The sequence below is a fragment of the Salminus brasiliensis genome, chromosome 11 (assembly GCF_030463535.1).
Source record: "Salminus brasiliensis chromosome 11, fSalBra1.hap2, whole genome shotgun sequence".
Lineage (NCBI taxonomy): Eukaryota > Metazoa > Chordata > Actinopteri > Characiformes > Bryconidae > Salminus > Salminus brasiliensis.
In genome coordinates, this window is record NC_132888.1 from 21,672,868 (window position 1) to 21,693,754 (window position 20,887).

Sequence of the window (20,887 nt, forward strand, 5' to 3'; positions counted from 1 at the left end):
AACCTCTGGTCTGTCTGGGTGCAAGTCCGAGTTGGGTCTTGAGTCTCCAGGGTACAAATTAGAGTCAAATCTTAAGTGTCTAGGTTCTGAAGTGTCTAAGTCCGAGCTGAGTTTCGAGTCTCTGGGTTATGAGTTTGAATTAAATCTCGAGTGTCTGGGTGCAAGTCCGAGTTGAGTATCGAGTCTATGGTATGAATCGAGTCTGGAGGCTCTATGTGTGAGTCCGAGCTAAATAAGTGTTGGTGGATTATGAGTGTGAGTTGAATTCTGAGTTTCTGGGTCTCTGGGTTATGAGTCAAGTGCAGTACAAGTTGAATTTTGAGTATGTGGGTTCAAGTATGATTCGAGTCTCCAGTCCCTGGATGCAAGTTTGAGTCTCTGGGTTCAAGCCCAAACAAGTCTTGAATGTTTGGGTCCTAGTTGAGCCTTGAGTCTCTAGGTTCAAATAAGAGTCCTAGTTGAGTCTTGAGTCTCTAGGTTCAAATATAGTTCAAGTCTTGAGTCTCTAGGTTCAATTAAAATTCAAATCTTTAGTCTTAAGATGTGAGTCCTAGTTGAGTCTTGAGTCTCTAGGTTCTAGTAATATTAAAATCTTGAGTATCTGGATGTGAATCCTAGTTGAGTCTTGAGTCTCTAGGTTCTAGTAAGATTAAAATCTTGAGTATCTGGATGTGAGTCCTGGTTGAGTCTTGAGTCTCTAGGTTCAATTAAGATTCAAATCTTTAGTCTCTGGATGTAAGTCCTAGTTGAGTCTTGAGTCTCTAGGTTCAAGTACAGTTTAAGTCTTGTGTCTAGTTCAGTCCCATGTTAATAGGTTCCAGTATAATTCAGACAATTTCAGTGTTTTTAACAAAACAATTGGAAGCAAAACTGTTTGTAACGTGACTTCAATCTAACTGCTTCTAATCTAATTCCTGATGCTAAGACACTTCCTGATTCCAGGCCGCTTAGCTTTAGCATAAAATAAAGCTAACACAATGTGAATATTAATGCTGCGATGAAGCATATGCAGGAGGTTGAAAGCGTTCATCTCCATGACCAGCTCACTGCATGGTACGTTACGGACGTGACCTTTTGTGAACGCTTCTCGGCGCTGCAGCAGCGGGAGAAAGGCCAAGAGAGGCTACGTGCCGGGAGGAAGCTGCTCCCTGAAAGTGAATGCAGGGCAGAACAGCAGCCGGCCTTCACTCGCTGTTCATCACACACCAGTGAGTAAAAGTGGCAGCGTGAGTAAGGCAAATGCCACTCAAAAAGCAAAACGTGTAAATGTTAGCTATAGCCAACAGCAGGATCAGAGACGTAGAGCAAGCGAGGGAAGGTTCAGTGGGAATCTGAGCATTAACTCTTAGAAGACTTATCCTGCTATATATTCTACTTACATTTCATAACTGTTCAACTGTAATTACATCATTACATAAATATGGTTAATTATTAGGATTAATTTGCCTTTATATACATTTGATTTACATTCTGTATTAACATGCCCTGCATTAAAGCCACTTACCCACCAAGTAGGCTGTTGGTGAGTGTCGGTAGCTGAATGTCCTACACTGTAGGCCCTTTTTTGGACTACAAATTATCACAGAAATAACTGCAATAAACAATCTTTTTGTCTTTTAAAGACCACATTATGCCAACGATACAATGTTAATACAAAAGCATAACAACACCCTTTTAAAGAGCAATAAAGTTATTTATTATCATTGAGAATGTTCAGAAAATGGAATTGTAAATTAAAAATTGTTAAATATAGAATAAATAAAATACAAATAAAATAATACCATTCTTCTAAAACTAAGTCAACATACCAGCTCGGCTGTCTAGAATTAAACAGGTTGTTTTGGTTACTGTGTTATTATGACTGGTGTGTGTAAATGACCTCTGCCCTGATTGGCTGCCCTGTATGTAAACACTCCTTATAACTTCAGTGTGACTAAAGTGGGCTAAACTATATAGGCTAATTAGATGGATATACTGTATGTAATGTAGCAGACCCAGGTATTGAACTCACAACCATGTGATACCGCAGCCCTGTGCTGTAACTACTGAGCCACGATAATTACCTCTTTGGATGGAAAGCCAGGGTCAGAGCGCAGAGGTCAACCATGCTATGACGACCCCTGGAGCAGAGAGGGTTATGATCCTTGCTGATAAGTCCAACAGTGGCAGCTTAGCAGAGCTGGGTATCAAACCCAATAACCTTTTGGTCAGAAAGCCTGAGTCAAAGTGCAGGGTTAGGCATGCTACAACACCTCAGAGAGGGTGGCAGTGGCAGCATAGTAAACCTGAGTATCGAACCCACAACCTTTCACTGAGCTTAATTGAGAACTTTGGCAAAACACACAGTACACACTACAGGGAACAAGTGTGGGCCTCCTCCGTGGCCTATTATTCAACCCTCCCCTGTTACTCAGGGGTGATGTGCTGCCGACAGTGCTGTTGAAGCTAGACTGTCTGTCTGCTCTGTCATTTCCAACACAGGCAGCGCAAGGTGCAAACATGCTTGCCAGTTTTTCAGACGGCTTCAGCACCACTGCGTTTTTCATCTGTCAGTGCGACTGGCGCAGCAATGCCTGATGGAGCTTTCTTCAGAGCTCAATTCTTTCACGGCAAAGAGAACGATTGCAGTGATTCCCATTCCTGGTTCTGGTGCACCCCTACTTTAACCAGGAAGGGCTTGTTAATGAGCTGATTACTTGGAACAGGTGGGTTAGGTGGCTTTTGGCATCAACTTTCCTGAGGTTTCACATTTCACAGGAAATTTTCAACAATAGTTGAAGTATTTGAAAGGGAACCTAGATTGGAACTGCATTTTCCTAGGAATATTTGAAAAATGAGAGTTCGGTACTTGGAAGTGATGCACTGTGAACTTCAAACACAGTTCTGTCCTCTTTCAAAAGTAAAACGAGCCAATTCTACAAGGCTGTTATATATTTACTCCCCAAAATTGACATACACTCTGAAAAGGCTAAAAGCTAATACTAGGCTGACTTGCTACAATCGCTCACACATTGCCAACTGGACAGCAAGAGGACTCGGAGAGGACAGCAATGCTACTCAGTATATTTATTACAAAATATGTTTGATTTGGTAAGCTGAAGTGTTATGTGGTGCTAGGCCAAGCTGTGGGTCATCTCTGCATTGTAAAAAGCAATAAAATCTATAAAAGCAGGGCTCAAAAGCAGGGTTGTGTCCATAAGCCCACCACTGAAGGAAAATTAGCCTGTTTCATTCTGAGATAAAGTAACAGGGTTGTATACAGGGTTGCATCTGAGCATTTTTTAACCCATATAAAATCACATACTTATTGTTTACACATCAAAAATACTCAGTAAATGTGTTCAGTGGCAACATATTAAATAAATAGCTTTTCTCTCATACTCATATGAAGGTTCAGCTAGCAAACCACGCGGTTTAAAAGTCTGAAATAGCCCATACTGGAACACAAGCGAGGATTCACGGGACAGTTTGGCCTTCATAGAAGTGAGTGTGCTCAGAAGTCCTCCTCCAGCGGAAATTCCACAGCACGAGTGGTCATTCAAAATGCCAGGTGTAAACGCCTATGTGCATGTTAATGTCAGGTGCGAACAGGGCTAAACAGTCGGGCAGGATGAAGACTTGGCGGTCTATAGACACTACCTATTTTTTTATATTTATTATGTTGTTTCTAAGCAACATTTTGGACATTGGGTGACACTGGGCACTCACCCAGGTCAGCCATATGGTAGATCAGGCCATGATTTGAACGTGTGCATTCCAGTCAAATTTCCACTCAAAGCGTCCGAGTTTGCAAACAGAGCTCAGTTACCGTGTATTTTTTGTTGCTGGTCAGCTGCTCCCCTTCCCGAAGCCACGTGACCACAGGTTTGGGGTTCCCAAAGGCAGTGCAGCTCAGTGTGATGCTGCCCCCCTCCCTCGCTTCCACGTACTGCGGCGGCGTGTCCGTGAACGTGGGGGGCGCTGCAAGATAAACAAAAAAAACACACAAGTTAGAGTCTAAGTATGTTCTACAACACAGCCTGCACTGTCCCAGATGAGTTCCAGCTGTTGTCTATTCCCGCTTTCACACTAGAGCTTTTTTCCGGACACAGGTCCGCTTGCTCTGTGAGTTTGCTCAAGTGTGAAACCTGGTTTCGAGCCCGGGAGCAGTCCACAACACCGATCTCTGGTCCTCCTGAAATCTGTGGTCTGGATTTTGATTCTAGTGAACTCGGTTGTGGACCACTGCAGGTCCCATGTGTGGTGTTGTGTGATTGGTTAATTTTTTCATGTGACTCCTTCAACCTGCCTGTAGGGCTAAAACCATCTCCAGTGAGAACGACTCCTTGTTGGCAGATGCTACACAGTGAAAGGCCAGAACTTCAGAAAGCTCTGTTCTTTGCTGCTTAAGTGTTTGTATCCAAGGAAAATAAGACAAATCAATAAACGGATAGATCTAAGTTCTACTATTTTGCAAAAATATGCCCAGAATTTGTTTCTAAATTGAGCCACGGTTCAAATGGAATTCTACAGTGTAAAAGCAAACCAGTGCTAAAGAGCCCCTCCCCCAAACGAGCCCAGATCCGGTGCTTACTCAAGTGCCCTTAGATACCCACATACCTCCAGAATTACATAATATAAGAAAACATTTATATAGGTAAACCTTAGGGGTTATCATGTATCTTGTATGCACTGTCTATGTTGCACCATGGTCCGGGAGGAACGTTGTTTCGTTTCACTGTGTACTCTGTATGTAGTTGAAATGACAATAAACCCACTTGACTTGACTTGACTTGACTTGACTACAGTTGTATGCAAAAGTTTGAGCACCCTTTGTCTTTTTTTTTTTACAGAGAAGCAGTAAACACATCCTTTTTAGCTACTCAAACAGAACGTAAATGCTAATGCACCATTTCCATGTCTTTCATTACATAAAAAAACCTTCAGTGTAGCCTGTGCAAACATTTGGGTTTGGGCACCTTACACAGTCAAGATTTAGTAATACAGTCTCTGACAGAATTCATGAATTTTTAGCAGCTAAGCTAAGCAGCTTTCTTCTTTCATTTCTTGTAGCGCATTTTTCCCCCACTCTACGTTTAGTTCTGAGATATTCTTGGATCATTATCCTATTGTACAAGCCATCCCTTTTTGGCTTCAGCCCTTTAACAGATGGACTGAGATTTGCATCCAGGATTTTTTGGTATTTGGTGGAATTTATTCTGTCCTTCAGTCGTGCAATATTACCAGTGTCACTGGCAGCAATACAAACCCAAAGCATAATCGATGCCCCTCCTCCATGCTTCACAGTTGGCAAAGTGTTCTTTTAATGAAATGCCGTTCTTTTTTTCTCCCAACATATCTTTGCTGATTGTGGTCGAAGAGTTCTATTTTCTCTATTTTGTGCAAGCAACGCTGCACAGTGGAACAGTGCGCAAATCAAATCAACAAAAACTACACATGTCTAAGCATTTGCGTAAGACTGTATACTAAATACCAGTGGTGTCAATCGATTAAAAAGTTTAATGACATTAACCACAACAATATTCTGTGATTACTTATGACTAATCACACATTAAAATGCTAGCTAGGATGTCCTTGAATGATTGGGCAGGGGGAAAAATAAATGTGTGCCAAATAAACTAGAGTAGTTAAATCTAAACTAGTCTAGAGGCATCCGATCTCAGTGTAGTTATATGAAAACTTTAGCCTTGAACATTAACATTGCTCGGACACAGAGGATTAAGCTGAGAGCTGAGAGAGGAGCAGCTGTGTGTTAGTGTGTTGTGTGAGTGTGTGTAAGAGAATGAGAGTTAGTTATGAGATTTAATCCATATTTCAGCATAAATAAAGAGTAAGTTGGGGCAAATTTGGGGGTAAGATGATTTATTTGTGCTAAATAAAGGTTAACATGTTAAAATGGGCAGATTAATTGTGTGCATTAACCTGCTAACATTGACGGCTCTAATATATACCAGTGATGAGTTTGCTTTAAAGACAAGGTCTCGAAATTGTTGAATCAGGGTCCCTGTACAGTCATTACTCAGATGCAGTACAGTTAGTACTGCTAAGGAAGGTTAATACCTGAGATTCTCTAAGCCCACAACCTCCCACTTCAGAGCAAGTTTCCACTATACATTAGGGACAAATCAGCCTACGCTTCCATCTCTATAGCAACGCAACTTTTAGCTATATAGGCCCACATGCAGAATATAGATGAGAAGTCACTCTATATATATATTGTGTATGTGCATGTGTATTTTTCATGAGTTAGTACTTACACAAGACATACCTCCCTGCAGCATGTACAATACATACATACAATTGAATTTTTTTTATGCATGTGGGTCACAATCGGCCTATGGGAGTTTAGCCTTCACTTAAAATGGATCACACACCTGGTGCAAAACAAACAAAGGTAGCAATTAATACCTCAGAACATCTGTCTATCTGTGCTTACGTGGTGCGTTTGCCATACGCACAGCATGCAAGGATATTTTCATGAATCCCAAAACACCCAGCAGTGTAGTGCTACATACAGTGGTGAACTGTGACTATCAGATTTAGATCCTAGGTTTAGGCCACAAATGTCAAAAGTAAAAAAAAGACTAATTTCTGCTAGCCCCCCTATGATATGAGAGTCCGGTAGTATGTGAGCACTAAGCTTACAGCGATACAAAGTGTTTTGACTGCTCTGGATTAAACACAAACATTCATAGCTTGTGAAAGAATATTTAACATTTGCATAGATTTTACCTTGCATGTACCAGTTTAACAGTGTCACTTTCAGTAAGAGCCGGTAAAAGGCATGTCTTCTCAGAAAACTGACTGAATCCTGGTTAGGCTGCCACTCGTATTTTATTGCCACTCAGTGATTTATTTTTAGAATGATGAAAATTGCTTCTGCCCTTTGGAGAAAATTGTTCCCACCCATTAAAAATCGTAATGGTTAAGCTGATGCATTAGGCCTTCAGTCTTACCCAATGGGATAACATTGCTGTTTAAAGAAACATTATGTAGAATTTTTACCTTACAAGAACAGCTTCAAAATCATGGTGATTCTCCACTGACATCTGTAATATGGAAAACGGGGTCTCTACCATTCCCACTTTAGGCCTGAAACACTGCTAACTACACTAAGCAACTTTGGTGAAGCGGACAAAAAAAAAATGTTTGCAAGAGCTGCATAAGGATTTAGATACAATCCTGTAATGGTTCTCTACCAAGACAGTCCACATGCTTCTTTCACTTTCAGTGGATGGTTCTGTATCTCTCAGCTTGTCCAGAAATGCATGTGTAAAACGTGTACTCAGAGTGTACTCAAGTGCCTCAAAGCACAAATTACAAGAAATACCAATTTTTGAATGATGCTTAAATGCTCAATGCATTTAGTGGTTCACAAATGTTCCCAATTCATTGCCAACCCCAATGTAATAATGGAAAAAAGAGTATTTCTGTAATACTTGCCGAGTTTTAAAAAGGAACATTATTGTATTTACTAAAAATAAATCAAAAATACAATTGAAGACATTTATTTTTATAAAAAAGTTCAAGCAGAAAACAAATCAGTACCAAATTTACAAACAATGTATGATTGAGTTGTTGTAAAAAGTGATAAATGCTCTATCCACATGTTGTAGCTACACTTTCGAAATCGAAATTCTTTTGATAATCATTTGCTAACATTTCAATTTGACTGGCTGCCAGTCCGCAGACTAGTTTGAAAAATGTATAACATGACTCCTACTGAGGAGCATTGTTAGCATAAGCCTTACTGCATGTGCATTGTTGACGGGTAAAAGACCTTTACTTAATATGTATAACATGAGTATTGCTCCCCCTATAGGTCAAAGCATTTAATACTGCGAACTGTCAGAGAGAACATACTTGGAGATACATACTGTATCAGGTTTCATAGTAATTGGCTAAAACCAAAGTTGTCCAATACCTGCTGGCCATATGCTTGGCCAAGAGTAACAGTGTGGGTTCACAGAGTCCTTAAAAAGGCAGCGCATTCCCACTTTTCCAGACACCACTTTGTACTATAGTCTTGACCACTGTCAATATTCAATATGCCATCAGTAAATAAAATCTTCGCCATTATACAAAAAAAAACAAAAAAAAATGTGGGCATTTCTGCTGGTCCAGTCCATATGAAGTGTTTAAACGACAGACAGGAGGTGCACGTTTTTTTGCCAACATTTAGAAATACTAAAAAGCAATGGTGATTTTCCTCCTCAGAAGCTCTGGAGCTTCTCAGCAACACAAACCTCAGCCCCGCCACATATTTGTCCTACTTTCCCCTCGTTCCTCTCGCTCTTTGTGAGACATTTTGGTCTGAGTTCTGGTAAAGTAGACGGCGAGGAGACATATTTCAGCCTGCTCCTCTACGCAGTCCTGTCCATGTGAACAGATGGTCTGGATGGAGCTCACAGCATTGCTCCTTCTTTCTCCAGTCCACTCTGTTCCAAGAGCTGAGTCCTGACACATTCTCTGAGGAAAGCTTCCTTCATTGGTGTTTGACATTTTCAAGGTAAGCTAACAACAAAAATACGTAAGGTGTAGATCAGGGGTGTCTGTGATGGGCTGAGGACCAAAAAAAAAAAAGATTAGCTTATTAGCTGTACATTGCTGCATATTCTTTAAATACTCCAGTGGTTTCTTTGCCTACGCTGTTAAATGTTCCTTAAAGAACTTTCAGAGGTTCGTCAATTTGAACCTTCAAGAAACCCTTTTCTTCAAGGTTCCTCAAAGCACCTTAGGAGGTTCCTCCATAGTTTTAAATCGAAGAACTCCTAAAAGTTCCTCAAGGACAGTGTACACTTCACATAGTGGTTTCAGTGAGCTTGTAGTCTCAAAATTTAAAGTCAGTGAACAGGGGCCTATTACACTCTATTAGCTCGTAACATAGACTGTACATAAAAGGTAAAGGTGAAGGTGCATGTATTTGTCACTGTACTATGTGCAGTGAAATGTGTCCTCCGCATTTGACCCATCTGTGGTAGTGAACACACATGCACAAACTAGTGAACTAGGGGGCAGTGAGCCCCTAAAAGTGGACAGTATTTCCCTATTCACTTCCATTTCAAGTCAACATGTGGATGAAATGGGCAAAATGGAAGCAGCCATCTTGTTTGCGCTTGCGCAGTAAAGAATAATTGGAGACAGGGACGTGTACAGTAAAATGGGTGACAAGGTTGTGTGACTGCCAAACCCCACCCAAATTCTCAAACTTCACTTTCATGAGAAATGAGAAAATGCAATCACCATACAATAACGGCTCAACCAACTGTACACCAAGCTTGTGATTACACCAATACGCCTTGTCTCGAAATACCTGTGCATTCCCAATATCGGATGGTCAGTAATAGCTGTCTATCAACTTGCTCACTACTGGCAATTACCTCTTTAAATATCACTGAATAACTGGTGGTGGGGGGAGGGGGGGGTATAAATGTGGGTTCAAGTGCTGTTGTCCAGTCCATGCTTATATACAGTCTAGGGCTTGCATTGAGCCACCATTGTACGCTGCTATTTTTCCATATTTAATTAATCACTACACTATGAGCCGCTTTCCCAGACAGGGATCAAGCCTAGTCCTGGACTACACAATATTTTGAATGGACTTTTTCCATTGAAAGTAAAATTTAGTTTATGACTAGCCTTAATTCCTGTCAGGCTACCCAACACCAACACAATGTTTTGTTGCTAGGTGCAAAATACAGGTGATCCTCGACCCCCTGGAAACTCTGGGGTAGAGGGATCTCTGAAAAGAAGATTTCAGAACATGATGCAATTATACTGATCTATCTAACTCACAGACTATGGTTTTCCTGCCCACTGCAGCCTCAGCTTTCTGTTCTTGGCTTGTGGAACCTGGCATGGTCTCCTGCTGTTGTAGACCATCCGGCTAAGGGCTGGACATATGCTGCATTCTGGGATGCTTTTCTGCTCACCATAATTGTACAGAGTGATAATATGAGTCACAGTAGCCTTTCTGTCTGCTCGAACCAACAAGGTGCTTGTGCATTAGCGAATGCTACAGGCCTGTCCTAATTCCAAAACCATGACACTACATGTTTGCCACAGTTAAATGCATGGTCTCGGCAAAGCCAGAAACATACAGTGTAGGGCTTTGACAATTTCACCCAGATGCCTCATAAATATACACTTGCGACTCACTGTTCCTACAGTGTTAATTTCGCTTCAGTCCTAAATGCATCCCATCACCTAATACAGCTATGAGGACTATCATCATCGCTCTCAAACTGCCTCCTACGCCGGGCAGATTTACTCTTGGCATTAGCACTTAATGACCTGCGGCTGCAGTAGGAGTTGGGAGGATGCTGGGGGAGTGAGGAGTGCAATGACAGCACTGATGAGGAGGGTGTGTTTGTGTGTGTGTGTGTGTGTATATATGTGTGTGTGGTGGTCCAAGAAGCTTCCTCAAACCTGCTACTGTTCTGAGCAGGGCTACAGCTGCCCATCTGACACCTGCAGGGCTCCAGAGTGGACAGACAGACCCTCTCTCTCTCTCCTTCTCGCTTGCTTACCCTTCTCTGGCAGGAAGTGAAACACTGGCCACATACACAGATCCATACACAAGCGCATGCTAATGCAGCCGGCCACAGGAAACCTTTCAGCTTCAGTGAAGGCCAGATAGCACCTGCCCCGACAAAGACGCTTTTTGACAAGAGGAGGCGGCAGCATGAATACCAATTCAGCACCCGTCTCTGTCCTTTATGACAAGACTAAACTGTCAGAGCTCCAAGAGATGCAACAGTGGCTACATAAAAACACTGTGTGATATAAGGATGGGCATAAGTATTCAAATATGCAGATATCTGAACTCTTCTTAGTATGACATCGCTGTCACTCAAAAAACACATATCTCCATTCTCGTCGTTTTTCACTTTTTAGCCTAATGTCAATTTGGCAGTCAGAATTTCATGATATACGGACCAACAGAAATGCTCCAAAATGAATGAAATATGATAAAAATAATAAAATCATTTTACACTGACTTCCATTGAAAATATTTTTCCCTTTTCCTGTATGGTTGCTAATTTCCTAATTTTAGAAAAATAAGCCATGTCCAAAACTGCCTTATTCACTATATAGTGCACCACTTAGGGGTTCTGGTGTCTGAAAACGCAGTGCAGATTTTCAGTGCACTATAACAATCCCACAGTGCACCACAATAAGTAGTGTACAAACAATGTATCCTATCAGACATGGGATACCCATAATTCACTGCATTGTTTTGCTTGAACTCGTACACTTCTCTGAACATGAAGCTTCTCTGAAAAAGACCAACTTTCAGACTGACTTTGTGGTAATGTGACGAATCCGCTGTCGCAAAGCAATGAGCTCTCACACATAACGAGGTGTCCGGAATCGCCTTTGTCTGCTTTAGGAGTTCAGCATCAGGTGTACTACTGTTCTGCCACCAGAGTGACCACAGCGTATAGACTCGTCACTGTCATGCAAAAACCTTTGTATCTCCAAAATATTAACTTTACAGGAGAAGCAAAAAACCTTTGGAGCATCTATTGGTTCATTCATCATGAAATTTGAACACAGTATAAAGAAGTGCCAGATTTATAGTGTCAAACATGGAGATGCAAGTGGTTTTTGCGACAGCAACAATATGCTAATTAAAATGGATATCATGGTAGAAATACACTTATGTGAAATTTCCAGGCTGGTAAAATAATTGATAATTAACACCTTTGGTAAAATGGACCACACCGGTGGAGCTGGAATAGGGAGGCAAACGCAGAAGACTTTTTGGCTGGAGTTCAAGGAGGCTTGGTGGTTGGTGCGTGAAGCCGAGCCCCTCCGTGGCAAGGTATATATAGGGCTGAGAAGGAGGAGTTGGGGCGTGGTCCCAACACCACTTATTGTGGATCTACAGATCAACAACAACATTATTTTCTCTGCTTTCTTCATTAGTCCATTGTCATTGTTAGGCTCTTCTGACTTAATGCAGGCCTGAGCCGATCGATCAGCACCTACCAATGTATGCATGTGTGAACTGAAAACAGGGCACTAAATTATTGGTCCTAATTATGAGCGATAATTCCAACATCAATACTAGTAATTACATGTCGACAAATAATATATTGGCTGGTGATATATTGAACCCCTATGAACTGGTGCTTTCTGTGTGCTACAGTGTTTTCTATCACTACATAGGAGAAGCACAATTCTTCCTATCTTCCTTGTTGTATGAACTGTGATCACAGAGTGATTGCGCACACACTGGGAATGGAGTTCAAATATGTAAGCACTTATTATTGATTTATTCATGACAGTAACAATAACAAATACAGTGTTTCTATATGTATTATATGTTTTTAATGACATAAATATCTGTTTTGGCATTGTCAGATTGCATTATTTACACAGGGTTTGGCTGTACATCATACACAGTTTGATGCACAAGTTGGGGTTTTCTGAAATCAAAACACTTAGGATCAAAACTATACTTACAACCACTCATATGATTAATTCAGTGATGCCGAAAGTTCCAAAATACCTTAACTTGCCGAGGCCTCTTAACTTCCTGTTAGTGATCATGATGGACTACAGTTGGTAGGCTCTGATCACAGATTTACACCAGTCAGATTTTTTAACTTGCAGAAAAATAATATGTAAAATAATAAGTTCAATTTACTTTGTATAGGTACAAGTTATTGGCAGGTGTAACCACTTTGCCACAAAAGACCCAAACTGTCACCCTCGTCTGGCAGGAAATTGGTTTGAATGGCCAGGAACAACCCAAAGACCACCAAAGTGCAGTGGTCTGTCATAAATGTGGAATCTGCTGGAACAACAGTGTCCCTGTCTACAGTCCAGCGAGTTTTATAGCAACATAAGCTGAGAGGCTACCGTCCAAGATAGAGGTCTCTGTGCCAAAATCGACACCTTCAAGCTCAGCTAAAGTTTGCTGCTGATCACATTGAGAAATACCAAGTCTTCTGGAGGACAGTTATATGATCAGATGGGACCATAAAAAGAAGAATCTTGAGTTAACCAGAATTATGTGAGGAGAACTAAAGGTGAGGCTTTTAACCACAAGAGCACTGTCCCAACTGTTAAACATGGTGGTGGTAGCATCTCGCTCTAAGGCTGGATGGAATGAAGTGAATGGAATAATCAAGAAGGAGGACTACCTCTTCTCTTTATTACATAACCTCAAACTACAACCTAAACGGCACGTACATTTTTGACCACAGTTCCATTTGCCTTGTTTGTGTTGATCTTAAAGGGCTGTATTTTTTTGTCCATATGCTTTTTTTTATGTCAAAATGAAAGTGAGCAAGTAGGAGACAACCTGATGAACTTATGCTTTTGCAGGTCACCCAGCAAAGCTTACATTATTCAATTAGAAACCTACAGGTAAAGATTTATAGGTAAAAAAGAATGCTAATTTCCTCTGGAATGACCCCTAAGAATTCTTATGTGTATGTTTACATAGGAAAAAGGTGTATCCCTAATACATTACACATTTGGGATACAAACCCTGGAATGTGCTGTAATTCTAATGGTGGAAAAGCTTCTGTAAAATGTCATTCTTATTTACAGTGCAGTTCATTTTACTGTAATTCTTGGTTTTACACACTGAAAGGCCTGGAAAATAATAAAATAGGTAAGGAATAACTGGATTGATTTTTGGATATGGATATTTTTAACCCAGAATGCCCAGATGGTCACATCCAGATGTTTGCAAAACGAATACATAATGAACACAAAGAAGCATGTAATAGCACACTACGGGTCATTTGACGTGACGAGGGAAGACGCGATAACACAGAAACGACCTGTGTTTTGAGCAAGACAGGCTTTCTCCTACACAAATTTCCCACACACCCTGTCCCGGAGCCCGTTGGGTGGCTTTCCCCTCTTCTGTTTCAGCCCAGACGCCGCATGCCACTCCTGCTGCATTTCCGCCCGCCTGTATCCCCAGCAAACACAATGAATCTCAAGCAGGCTTAGAGCAGTTTTAGATGCAATGCAGCACCCCGAGTAATGCTGCTGAAAGGCTATTGTGTTCTGGCTTTAAAATCTCTTCATGACATAAAACAGCCTCAAACCATCTGCACTGAGCAGCCACTGATACTGACATTTCATACACTGTTTAAGGGGGAAGGGCGTGGAGCGCGTGTATGTGTATAGGTGTGTATTCATTCACGTGTGTGTGTGCAGGCAGTCTAATGTATTTAATGCAGCACTGCAGAGATGGTGCGTGCTGGCATGCACACATACAATATATGCTGGTGTGTGCACGAGTGTGTCAAGGTTGTCTAAAGCATGTAATGCAGCACTGCAGAGGTGAATCTATATGTGTGTGTGCGTGTGTGTGTGTGTGTGTGTACATTGGTGTGTGTTTAAAGTTGAAGGCATGTACCGTTTAATGCTGCACTGCAGAGTTGAAGTGGGTGTGTGTGTGTGTGCCCAATCGTGTCTAAGGGTGGAGGTGTGTGTGTGCTGACCATGAATGTAAATGTGGTGGACAGGAAGCCGCAGAGGTTCCTGCGCCGCAGCTGTGCAGGTGACGATTCACAGAGAAACGAGAACGCAGCACAGCACATAGAGAGCCATTCACACAGAGCCAACCGCTCTTACAGAACACACTCCATCTCTGTTCACTGAAGGCCGCATCCAACATCACACACACTTCTATAGAAGCCTTGGTCCAATGACTGATGTTGCTGATATGGAATGTCGTGATCGTTTAAATAAGAGATATTATGCCGCCTATTGTTGGCTGTGATTCTCTGTAATGTACCATGTGATGTATTTTACTGCCGGTCAGGGTTGCATTTGCATTTACATTTACCTGGGCTTAGACTAAAAGCTACCTCTACTTGACCCGGGGAAGGACTGTTAAGAACAGGGCCACTGCAGGTATCCGTGCTAGGCTAAGAGCTAATTCTGCCTGTATTGTGCCTCATTCAAAAACACTGAAACCCTGCTGAGAGCTGCAGTATGAGTGGGCAGGGCTAGACTGCAGTAGGCTGAATAGGCGGGGATATGTAAATCAGTTGGTTCTTGGAAGATTGGAAGTGATTTCAAAGTGAGTTGCTTTCACAGCTGAGTTTCCATATATGAAATTATATATATATATATATATATATATAACTATCTGGAGATCTGCACAGTAAAAAAGCAGGATTTTGCATAATTGAGCCGAACACTAAAAATAATTAATGACGTTTGTCAGAAATTATCAGTAATTAAAAAAGGTAAGCTGACCCTCAGTGTCCAGAGTATATTGGCCTCCCCCTATTCACAGAGACAGAAGCCTGGCCTCATACAACTGAAAATATCTGCTCCTCAGTGCTGCAAACATGGCCGCGGAGTGAACAGACTTGCCATGAAGGACTCTGTCTGTACTAAGAACTCCACATTTACATGGATGCTCTACAAAACAAGCCATAGAACTTAGAGAGTAGCAAATAGTGCTTAATTATAAGCGCAGCGCTTTTCAAGTGTGCATCTGTTCCCCCCTGTACTCCATTGAGCACTGCACACGGCACACACGCCACAACCACCTTATCAACGCTACTCTGTCCTGTGCATTGCTCAGTTACCATGCAGGTATTGTGTGCCCCTGTTGCCCTTGCAGGCATTATTGTTTGGAGGCTGGAATATGCATGAGCCTCACCTCACAAGCATATGTTTAGTGAACAAATATGGAGTGCATACTGTGAGCTGACAGCTCTCTGCACACTCCTGTGCTAATTACACTGTTCCTGTGGATGGCACCTCAGCGTCTGACAGGAGACAAAGAAGTTTGGAGAGCTGCTAAAGCTTCCTGATGTATAACGAACAGCACTCAACAGCGAATTTCAACCGGTAAGAGCAGATGGAGAGAATATGACGATCTGATGATTTCACCACAACAATGCGGGATGTGGACAAACAGAATTTATAAGCTGAACGTAAAATATAATTCTTGCATCGCATGACGAATCTGAGCCTCGTTATATGCGATAATGACAGTGTTTACACCAGCTTTCTGTGGCTACTAAATACATGCACTGATTTGCTGCTTTTCTGGAATGAATGGGGTGCAAAACCACAGCAACCACTTAGTAACTGCCATGCAACTACCTGGCAACACCTTAGCAACCACTTATCAACAACATAGCAACCACCTGAAATCACCATAGCAACCACTTAGCAAAAATCGTTGGTATTCAGATTTCGCAATGCATTCGTCACTGTCTTGCAAAACGTTATGGGAGAAGGAAAAACTTCTTAACTTTTAATGGAAGTCGATGTAAAAAAAAAAAGAATTACAGTCATTCTGAATTGTTATTTTTTTATATTCTAAGAAAAAGCTGCCAGATCCACATTACGTCAAAAAAAAAAAATAGCAAAAATTGAGATTGACCGTGACTTAACAAGCTGAGTTTTGAGAGCTTTGAAACAGTGAGAAAGCCTGAAAGCCTTAAGTAGAGCCATTATACTAAACACAGCCAATTTGCTCCCTTTGCATATCCCAGCTTGGAGCAGAGAAGTTAAGGGCCCTGCTCAAGGGCACAGCAGCTTAGCAGACACAGGACCCAAACCCACAACCTTGTGATTAATAACCCAGCCCCCTAACCACCTAACCATTCTCCCAGCACGACCTGTTGGACAGCCGCGGCAGTGTAGTCATGAGGCTCTCTGCCTAGTGTGTGCTAAGCATTTGAGGCTGAGACTACTGCTGTGTCCCAAACCACAAACTACCATGCTAATTAGTGTGTAAAAATAGTACACTACCATTATTAGTAGCACATTCATCATAGTATGCTCAGTATGGTAGCAGGTGGCATGGCTTCCTGGTATGTAGCATGCGCACTTTAGCATGATTTCTCTGACCTTTCCTGACCCGCAAACATTACTTATTTACTTGAGGGTCCAAAGGAATTGAGTAAAGCGGCTAATGTGTGCTCACTCAGGGTTTTACGCACTTAAATTGAGAGTTTACACCGAACCCGTGCAACCCAGTACTGGCGACCATAACGACCACCTTTCATTCCACTTTTTTCCTGCAGCTCCCATGTGTAAATTAATGAGTGCTGAAGATTTAGCGTGCTAGGGCTTTTGTGTGTCTGTGTGTGTTTGTGTGTGCCTGTGCGTGTGTGTGTTGTGCGGCCAGAATACAAAACACACTAGTGTTCGAATTAATCTGCCCTGTCAGCACATACGCAAAGCCTACGGCGATACTATTAATATGCGATGGAGGGTCTTTTGAAAAAACTGACCTTCAGGCAATGATTACAGAGCCATGAAGCATGATAGTTTACATATGGGTAATGGGTCATATTAAATTCATCATCTAATAAAATGCAAAGAGGAGATCATACATTTCTGGCAGCGCTGAATCTGCGCTATAAATAATGAATCAGGCAAAATGTGATGCTCAAAAGGAGCAAAAGGGACCAAAGCTTGAATTCGCCTTTGTGCTTTGGCACCACAGCGGACATCTCCATTAGTTTAATGGAAATCTTCGATACTCTGCAGGGTAAAATATTGCTCTGTTTATCTGACACCAAAGGCAGACCGATTCCAGGAGGGGGCTAATGGGTTTCTTTAAAAAGGAATATATATATTAAAAAAATATTCAAAATCCAGTAACAGCGCAGGGACAGTTCAGGATTCTTTATCATCTTAACCAATGTGGGACACACTGGGAAGCATCTGTTCTTAAACCCAGAACATAACTAACCAAGCAGCACAGTAATCACACTGGTGGCTCAGTGGTCAGAGTGCTGGGCTATTAATTACAGGGTTGTGGGTTTGAAACCGCAAGGCCTTTATAACCCTCTCTATGGGGGAGAGGGGAACAGTCTTGTGGAACTGTACAAGTACAATGATAATTAAGGTATCTAAAGCTTTTAAACTGCTAAATAAATGTATATGCCTTATAGAGCCTGAAAACCCACCTAACAGCACCATTAACCCTCTCTGCTCTAGGGGTGCTGTAGCATGGCTGACCCTGTCCTTCTGAGCTGGGGTATGTGGAGAGTAGGAGTCCATTGGACTGTATGAGTATAAATGACAATAGGTTCACATTACACTGCTTTCCTTTGTTACACTATTTTTTTCTCCCCCTCATTTTCATGCACCAGAGTAGACGGCACAGTGTGGAGACGTGTGGGTTACGTCTGGGGGGATGTTGCACTCAGGCTGCATGATAATGGCAAATTAAAAATTGTCTGTGAAGGTCGCTCCTTAAATCCTGGTCACTATGAATGACTTAGTAGTGATAAGTCAAAGCATCTGGACCTGTGATATATAGACATGCAAAGCAGTGACCTGATAACGACTTGACTACAAAAGTGTGTGGACACCCCTTCTCCAACATCTAAAAGCAGCAACAGCGGTTGCTCAGTGGTAGGCCACACAACGGGACTAGCAAGCACTGGAGCTTACAACATGTACGATCATCCGCCTTTGGTTGCAATTCTTCGGCAAGTTTTAAACTGCGTCTATAAGAATTGGTCTTCATGGACTGGGTTTCTATGGCAGAGCAACCAGAAAATCACCATGAATCGCAATGTCTTGCGTCTGGAGCGGTGTAAAGCACATTTCTGCTGGACTGGTTCTCTGCAGGGCTTGGTGAATTACACTGGACTATCTGGAAGTCTGCTGAACTAATAAGGTATGCTAGCTACCCACACAATGCTAGCTGTAAAGTTTGGTGGAGCAGGGACAATAGCCTACACAGTGACACATACAATGGAATACCTGAGTATCAAATTAGATGACCTCTAACCCTATCTAACTTAATATACTTAAGGCATGAGCCTGTTTTACCCTTGAACCTGAAGTGGCCTTTTTATCTATGGCCTGCGTCTTGTTTTAAAGCAGCATTATGTAGACTTTTTCATTAAAACTCTACATCTGTCCACCCCATTTACATTCACTGTCAGTGAAGGTTCTGTATCTCTCAGCTTGTCCAGAAATGCAAAAAGAAAAGCGAAATTACTCTTCCCATCTGTAGGGGGAGCCCAAGAGCAAAAAATGCCAATTTTCACATAATGTTCCTTTAATGATTTTTTTCCAAAAGTGATCGAACATGCCATTCACTCGAGTAGTGCTGTTTGCAGTGTTTTGCAGTGATGAATGTGCTGCAGCTGCTGAATGGAGTGGTGCATTTGTGGCTTTTTCACATAAATTAGGCATAAAAGGACTAAATTTGTGATTTGTGAGGTGATAAATTGTACAGCCCTACTTACAACATCGCAAAAGACTGCTTCAGCCTGTCATAAACATCTCTAACTGTTTGAATAGCATAGTCGAGTATAACACAGGGACGCAATGGCACTTCATCACCCCCCGTCGCCACCTTCTCCAGCCCTAGACGGCTCTAATTCACCGCTTCTATTGCTGATGAATATGAAATCAAGCCATGATTACTTATCTTATCTTTCAGCCCCCACCAACAACACACATCCATTACACGTGAGCAGCAGGCTGGGAAAGAGTACATAGAGAGGAAGACCGCATAAAGAAATGCCTGTCAGCTCTGGCCGTGTAGGAGGGGCTCTCAAGATAGATGCTGGTAACACCCTCCCTCCCACCCCACCACACATATATTACACGCACATACACACACACACACACACACACACTCAATCATCCTAGTTTAGCAATTCTCAGGAACAGAACAAGTTGCCACGTTGCCACGAAAAAAAAGCACAGAAAGACAGTGATACACAGCGCTGTGAGCAGATGTACAGACGTGAGAAGTCTGAAATTCACCTTCTATTTACTTATTAAATTTGTAGCCATTTAACTCTTGCATACTAACTGTGTGATGATTCTGATGCATAGTGAAGGTGCCCTAGAGAGAAAACGATTTATCTTGGAATAGTGAAAAAAGTTCAGTAAATGGGAATGATCAACTATGACCCTCAAACACTGCTGAGCCAACATACCCAAAACAGAGCTGGAAAATGGGCCAATCCCAAAACCCCAAAACTGTTACATCACAGTCTTGAATACATAATTTCACTCAAGCCCCTAAAGTTTACATACACACACGAATATGGACGCCAGGCCAAACAGAGAAGAGAGAATGGCCAACCAGAGCAGCTGTTTTGCAAGCAGAAGCGACTAAACGTGCTAAAAGCTAAAGCTAGGTCAAGTAGAGAAGCGCCAACACAGTGCTGAAAGCTAACCTAGCCGACTGCCGACAGTCTCTTACGCTAGCTCCTCACATACCACACTGACTGAAAAACGAGAGGACAGCGAGTCTAAGCTATGCTAGGCTAGGCTATGCTATGTGGCTGAGGCCGCCTTACATAAACTAGACAATAAAAGCTGTTTTTTTTTCAAACTAGCCCAACGTCAAAGAAAAAATCTGTGTACATTAATTCTGAGACGAAATAACAGGGTTGTAAATAGGTTTGTAAAACCGCATCTGAGCATTTAACACCCAAACTCACACTATTTATCCATCAAAGAACAACTTGATAAAGTCATTTTACAACACTGATGTTAAGTTTCTCCTTCATCACACCGTAGCCAAATGTCCATTCCATGTTAAAGAGCCATTATCGTGGAACATTAAATAGCTTTATGTATGAAATACTGAAATGTATTTATAATGTAGTTAATGGTAAAATTATGATTTTTGGAACCTCAGAAACATGAAGAATGTAGATTATAGGCATTTTAAACGATGCAGCAGTTCCAGCATAAAACATAAAATGTTATAAGTTGACTCCAGATACAAGACAAATGTCAGATACAGGCTTTTTAAATGGTGCAGCGGTTACAGCAGTTAGCCATTACCGATGTAGCTACAGGTTTCTCCACTTTACCTGATACAAGCCAGTTTTCTGTAAGTGAAGACACCAAGTCATATCTGATTGGGTCTCCAGTGGCCCAGCTTGTCCTCACAACA

At 41.8% G+C, this 20,887-nt stretch overlaps 1 protein-coding gene across 5 annotated transcripts in view; it reads right to left on the bottom strand.

Moving 5' to 3' along the window:
* Positions 1–20,887, bottom strand: part of igsf9ba (immunoglobulin superfamily, member 9Ba) — a 100,181-nt gene that overhangs the window by 44,092 nt on the left and 35,202 nt on the right. For all 5 annotated transcript variants that reach the window (XM_072692164.1, XM_072692163.1, XM_072692166.1 and 2 more), the window contains exon 4: positions 3,809–3,960. In XM_072692164.1, coding sequence (XP_072548265.1) covers positions 3,809–3,960 — 152 coding nt within the window. The remainder of the gene's footprint in view (positions 1–3,808; positions 3,961–20,887) is intronic.